This window comes from Aspergillus mulundensis (genome assembly GCF_003369625.1).
Source record: "Aspergillus mulundensis strain DSM 5745 chromosome Unknown scaffold_3, whole genome shotgun sequence".
Taxonomy (NCBI): domain Eukaryota; kingdom Fungi; phylum Ascomycota; class Eurotiomycetes; order Eurotiales; family Aspergillaceae; genus Aspergillus; species Aspergillus mulundensis.
In genome coordinates this window covers 1,080,774-1,087,003 of record NW_020797891.1, presented here as the reverse complement: position 1 = coordinate 1,087,003, position 6,230 = coordinate 1,080,774, and the positions used below count along the sequence as shown (strand labels likewise).

The window sequence follows — 6,230 nt, the reverse complement described above, 5'->3', positions numbered from 1 at the left end:
CGAGTTCCCGTGGAGCTGGGGTGCCTGAAGCTACAACGTCCTTTATGGCGGCTCTTCATCCCAGTTCTTCAGCTCTTCATCCCGTTCTTCAGCCCTTTTCCAGATCCCGCGCCCAGCACCAATAGAAGCCCTGGGAAGATAGCTTATGTATAGCACGTTGCGCGTCCCTCGCCGCCCCACATGTCTCCAACAGCCAGCCTATCTTTGCAGGGGTTGCAAATGTTACATGGCGTGACGGACGGCGGCATGGCCTGGCCTCGGGGCTGAGAGTGGTGCGCATCTGATCCCTGCTAGGCCGTGGACTAGACAACTAAGGTCCTTGTTAGACCATCGAGGCAGGCCTGGCTAGCCTGAAATGGAAGGCGCCAGGCTCGGCGGGGGCGGGGCGCGGCTGGCAGCAGACGAACTTCCATGAATGAACGAAGTTGGCTGGAGCATGGGCATGGCCTGTTCTAATACTAGCGGACGGCCCGAAGGTGGAGATCCGCCGATAACAGCCTCCAACTCGGAGATGAAGTCGTCGTAAAATTTAGCGTCGGCGTTGCGCCCGCATGTCGGTTGCTCCAGTGAGGCTGATGCAGCCCTAGTTTGGCCCCTGACGACACTCCCGCGGTGGCCTATAAGACCTTCCTCCAGGGCCACCCGCCCTCCTAGCTCATCCTGGCTCCCTCGCTAGTCGACTAGCTGCTCAAGTAGTCTGTGAAGGTCGCTCGATGACTCAGCCCCAGCCCAGCTTGTTAGCCTACATCGCCCAGGCGCGATTTTATGTCATGGCGTGGGGTGCAGTCGGTTTTGGGGGCGATTTCGGGTCAGGAAAGCGACAGAAACTGGAGATCTTCAGAAGTTCCGTAAGAGAACTATGCGTAGGTTGGAGAAGCGAAACAGAATAATGATTGAACTTTGACTGGGATACAGGAAGAGGACCTGATATATGTCTCACCTTGCCTGTTGCCATCCCGATCCAAAGTAGCTCGCAAGCAACGGATTGGATGTTCCACTGCGTCTGATGCATGGATCTCATCTAGAATATATCCCTCTAGATACGTAAGTCCACCTCGGTACCCTGCACTGCACGAGCGACCGGCCTAAGCCCGACCGTAAACGCGTTATAAAGCCGCCTTTGTTGACTCCGTTCTAGAAAAACCGTGGACACTTCATTCGACTACATTTTCAACCCAAGTCACCTTCACAATGGTATTCACATCCCCAGCATGGTGCAGCCAACTGCAAAGGGCGATCCCGGAGACACAGCTCGTCGGCGACTTCGTCCTAGAAGGCAACGGCACCGACATCGAGACCGGAGACAAACCCCTCCTTGTCTGCGCCGCAACTGGAAAGTCATACACCATCAGCGATCTCGCGAACAGAGTCGATCTTCTGACACGGGGCTTGATACGCGCCCTCGGATGGTCTCCCAACGAGGGGGCCCCTGAGGAGAAGGTTGTGGGAATCTGTTCGTTCAATGCGGTAAGTACATCCCTACACCTGCACGGGGAATGAACAGAGATCGATTGTATCAATGTACAGACATGGCTGACCGCCGCAGATGGACTTCGTGCCCCTATCCTGGGCCATCCATCGCATGGGCGGAACATGCCTGCTCCTCCACCCGACGTCCTCAGTCGCAGAACTCCAGAGCCTCATGCGCCAGGCCAACTGCAAGGCCCTCTTCACCTGCAACGACCTCCTCCCAACATGCCAAGCAGCCCTCGAGGCCCTGCACCTCGACCCTTCGCATCTCTTCCTCCTCGAGCTGCCCGGAGACGATCAAACACAGACACAGCCCGCCTGCACCACAGTATCCCAGCTGCTCGCCGCCGGCTCGACTCTCCCCCCCGTGGAAACGGTAACCCTAGCAGCCGGCGAAAGCAAGCACCGCGTCGCATACCTGTGCCCAACAAGCGGAACATCGGGCTTCCAAAAACTCGCGCAAATCACGCACAGCAACATCGCAACCAACATCCTCCAAGCCGTGACGCTGGACGGGTTCGCCACGAGGACCGCGCCCGAGGTCACGCTCGGCATCCTCCCGCTCAGCCACGCGTACGGGCTCGCGGTCCTCAGCGTGCTCCTGTACCGCCGGGACACGGTGATCCTGCACGCGCGCTTCGACATGCCCGCCGCCCTGCGCTCGATCCAGGTGTACCGGATCCAGCGGCTGTACGTGGTCCCGGCGATTGTGGCGGCGCTGGTGAATAATCCGATCTTGTTTAAGCTGGCGGATCTTTCGTCTGTGAGGAGCTTGGTGGTGGGTTCGGCGCCGTTGAGTGGCGAGATGGTGCGCGCGTTGAGGGCGATCAGGCCCGAGTGGGATGTCATGGGGGGGTATGGTATGTTATGTTTGGCTTCATCGTCTTAACGAGATATGCTTGCTGATGGCTTTGTAGGCCTCACTGAAGCGGCGGTCATTGTCTCCTTGACGAGCAAGCATAGCATTTTCCCTGGGTCCGTGGGGAGTCTGCTACCGCATGTCGAAGCGCGACTTGTGGGTGAGGACGGCGCAGAGATCGTGGAGTACGATGTGGCTGGGGAGTTGCTTCTGCGGTCTCCCAGCATCATGAAGGGATATCTGGCTGAGGGTGCGACGGATTTAGGGGCGTTTGATGCGCACGGGTGGTTGGTTACCGGGGACATTGCGTGTTTCCGGAAGGGCGCAGATGGCGAGGAGCATCTGTTTATTGTGGATCGGAAGAAGGACATCATGAAGGTCAAGGTATGTCTACATTCTATCCCGAGGTTCTTCACATCTGACCCGAGTAGGGCATCCAAGTTGCTCCGGCGGAGATTGAAACGCGGCTGCTCAGCCACCCAGCGGTCGACGAGGCTGCGGTGTTTGGCATCAACGACGACGAGGCAGGCGAGCGCCCATTCGCGTTCGTCGTCCGGTCAAAGACGGTCAACGTCGACTTGGATGAGAAGGCGCTGCGGCAGAGCATCCACGGGCACATCCAAGAGACGCTGAGCGAGCCGTTCTGGCTGCGCGAGAATATCAAGTTCGTCGAGGGCATCCCCAAGAGTCACAGTGGGAAAGCGCTGAAGTTCAAGTTGAAGGAATTGATTTAGTGGTCTATCTAGATCCCATAGCTCTTCGTACCGCATCAATCACAACCTTGACAGTACATGCGTCTACTTGACCCGCCGTATAACAAGCTGCTCCTGAGGCCCGCGCATGGTCAATTCCTTCAGCAGACCGACCTTTGTCACGGGCGGCTTGATCACCTTGAACTCGTACTTTGCCAGGACATGTGCAAAGAGCAGCTTCAGCTCATCCGTGACGAAGAACCGGCCCGGGCACGCGCGTTTCCCCAAGCCAAACGAGAGAAGCTGCTCCGAGCCCCGAGACATCGGCAACGAGGCCTTCTCGTGGCGCGAGGGATCATACCGCGCTGCATCGGGCCAGTTCGCTTCGTCGCGGTGGATGGCATAGGCCGCCACGCTGATCCGGGCCCCGTGGGGGAGATGTGTGCCATCATCCAAGGTGACCCCCGTGCGACTGGTGACCTGGCGAATCAGGCCTGGGAAGACGACCGCCAGACGCAGGCTCTCTTTGAGTGCGTTTTCAATATGCACCAGCTTCTCTAGATCGGCCTTGGTGGGGGCGTAGTTGCAGGCCTCGAGGACCGTCTGGGCTTCTTGTCTCATCAGCTCAAGGTATCCGCCCGTCTCGTTGGAGATGGCCGTCATATCCTCCATGCACTTGGTGATCGTGTTCGTGGTGGTCTCAATGGACGCAAGGTTGGCCATGGCGATCCGCGCGATGAGCTTCTGCTCCAGCGAGGCTGGAGACTCGCCGCGCTGCAGTGCTCGCTGAGCCATCCACGTCAAGACCTCCTGGGGCAGTTGACCCTTCTCCGCGGTCTTGACGTCCTGAATCCGCTGTCGAACGACCGGGCTGAGGTGCCCACTCAACCCGGCCAGCGTGATCCTCGTAAACAATTTCGAGCCGAAGGACAGCGGACCCTTGAGAAGCTGGGGAACGAGATCCTGCACCAGCGTCTGCGGCATAACCGCCATCCCCAGCCCGACTGCATGGCGAATGTAATCCTCGTTGCGACCTGGCAGTCAGTTCATCGGTCAAACTGTATGACAGTGATCAACCTACAGAGCTCCTTGCCCACAAACAACCGATTCGATATCCGCGCAATAACAACCCTCATACTATCCCTCAGCGGCAGGGTCTTCCACTCCCCCGACGCCCCAAGCACACTCTCCAACGAGTCCGCAATCTCCTCATTCATCTCCCTCGTCAGATGGCCCAAATGCCCCGCGAGCTCGCGCCTCAGCACCTCCTGCACCAAATGATCGCCCACCAGGCCATCGCGCACAAACGCATGGAAGTCATTATGGATGGGGTCAATGCTAAGGATTGACTCGGGCTGGTCGATGATCCAGCGGATGTACTTGGGCGGGAGGATGATCTGGGGTCGGCCGAATGCGATTGCGAGCGCCGCGGCTCGGCCTTGCTTGTTGAATGCGTAGTAGGCCTGCGTGATGTTTTCTTTCATGTTGAAGAAGGAGCGCCATTTTGCGCGGAGATAGCTGAATGGTTCGGGGCGGCGGTCGATCCAGGAGACTTTTGAGGGGACGATGTATTCCCATGTTGTGAGCCGGTTGAGGAGGAGGAGGAGCAGCGTAGAGGAGAGGACTCCGTATAGTAGCGTGGTGGAGAGAGCGAATTCCATTGCTGAAGCCGTCGCTAAGAGTTGGGTAGGTGCTTGGTATGGACAAGAAAGGAAGAGAGAAGTTATTTATTTGCAGAAAGTCGCTATTTATATGGTGCCTAGTGGTGCCATAGATTTACCGGCCTGTCAGCTCACAGGCATATTGCTCGATGTAGGTAAGCTCAGAGTCATCTAGGCAGATATAGTCAGATTAAGGTCTAGTGTCCTTCTTGAGAGCCTTGTATGATGATATTTGAACACAGGAAATCGATAACTGATACTAATTTGATTCAACATGAAGACACTCAAGCAGCCCCAACCCCCTCAACGACCCCCTTCACCTTCCGAATATTGATCATATCATACTCCCCGACCGGCCTCTCCGGCATACGATCCCTCCCCCCCTCCCCATCCCTCTCCAACGGCCTCGCAAACGCCCCAAACTTCCTACAGTGATAATCGCCATAAACCCACTCCCGGCCTCCATCATCCCTTATCACAGCCTCCTCATTCGGGCGCACAAAGTACGCAAGCGTGTACTTCGTGCCCTCGCGCTCCTCAGGCCGATCACTCGGTATAACCCGATGAATGGAGGGGACGACACGCCCTCCAGAAAGAAACTTCAGGCAATCGCCGAATTGCACGAGGAGGGACTCGTTGGCCGGGTGCGGGTCCACGAACGTCCAGTCCTCCGTCTGGCTGTTGATCACTTGGAGGCCGCGCTGGGTGGCCGCGAGAATCGTCAGGGTGCCCACGTCCGTGTGCGCGATGTGGCCGCAGTTCTCCGATGTCGTGGGCTGGGGCGGGTAGCGCAGGAAGCCGAGGTTTGTGACGGACGGCTCGGCCGGGTTATGGGCGGTTAGGAGGGCTTCGTCGAGGGTGAGGGACTCGGTGATCCGGCGCAGGATGAGCTGCGATGCGGCTTCGTAGTTTCCCATGCATCGGGTGAGGGCTGCGCGGTGGGTGAAGACTGCGGAGGGGGATCGGAGGCTGGCTTGGTGGGAGGGCAGGAGCAGTTCGTTGTGGGGGAGCATGAACATCTCGAACCCATCGGATTTGCCCTTTGCGCCTTCTTCGATGCCTAGGGGCTTGAAGCTAGATACCCTCGTCAGCAGCAGTCAGCCCTCTGCCATTGTAGACGTACCCCGTGGTCCGGAATCGACCCAGCTTCTTGAAGTCGTAGATAGTCTTTTGGGGCGCCGGGGTGTCGAAGATCTCCTTCGTGAAGGACTCCAGGAACAGGACATCCTCGCGCAACTGTCTTCCCTCCGGGCAGTCGAGCTCGAGGTTGAAGTAGCCATGGACAAGGGCAGCTTCAGTCAGAGTTTGAAGGTCCTTGGTTGCGCCGCGCAGCAGCCCTTCGTAGGAGATGGAGGCCATTTTGACTGGGAGGAAGTTGATTGATTTCGAATGGAGAGGGGGCGGGCTCTTTATGTCTTTCAGAGGATTGTCTGACGTGGGCTGGGCTATGGCACGATGGTCAGCTTGTCTTGTCTCGACGACGATCAATGGGCTGCAAACCGTATTGAATTGTAATAAGTATGTTCAAGTCTATAAGTGCATATGGAT

The 6,230-nt window shown here is 57.6% G+C and overlaps 3 protein-coding genes across 3 annotated transcripts; 1 reads left to right on the top strand and 2 right to left on the bottom strand.

Annotated features, from left to right (window-relative positions):
• Positions 1-1,191: 1,191 nt before the first annotated feature.
• On the top strand, positions 1,192-3,063 carry DSM5745_04103 (AMP-dependent CoA ligase; the record flags this gene model as incomplete). Its single annotated transcript, XM_026746119.1, has 4 exons — positions 1,192-1,467; positions 1,547-2,330; positions 2,388-2,713; positions 2,761-3,063. 4 exons carry the CDS (start codon positions 1,192-1,194, stop codon positions 3,061-3,063), a joined length of 1,689 nt encoding a protein of 562 aa, XP_026605115.1.
• Positions 3,064-3,126: 63 nt separating this feature from the next.
• Positions 3,127-4,682, bottom strand: DSM5745_04102 (cytochrome P450; the record flags this gene model as incomplete). The annotated part of the gene is made up of 2 exons (XM_026746118.1): positions 3,127-4,055; positions 4,103-4,682. The coding sequence occupies 2 exons, from the start codon at positions 4,680-4,682 to the stop codon at positions 3,127-3,129; spliced, it is 1,509 nt and encodes a 502-aa protein (XP_026605114.1).
• A 284-nt stretch (positions 4,683-4,966) lies between these two features.
• DSM5745_04101 (Non-heme iron a-ketoglutarate dependent dioxygenase) lies at positions 4,967-6,041 on the bottom strand (the record flags this gene model as incomplete). The annotated part of the gene is made up of 2 exons (XM_026746117.1): positions 4,967-5,756; positions 5,806-6,041. 2 exons carry the CDS (start codon positions 6,039-6,041, stop codon positions 4,967-4,969), a joined length of 1,026 nt encoding a protein of 341 aa, XP_026605113.1.
• Positions 6,042-6,230: the final 189 nt, after the last annotated feature.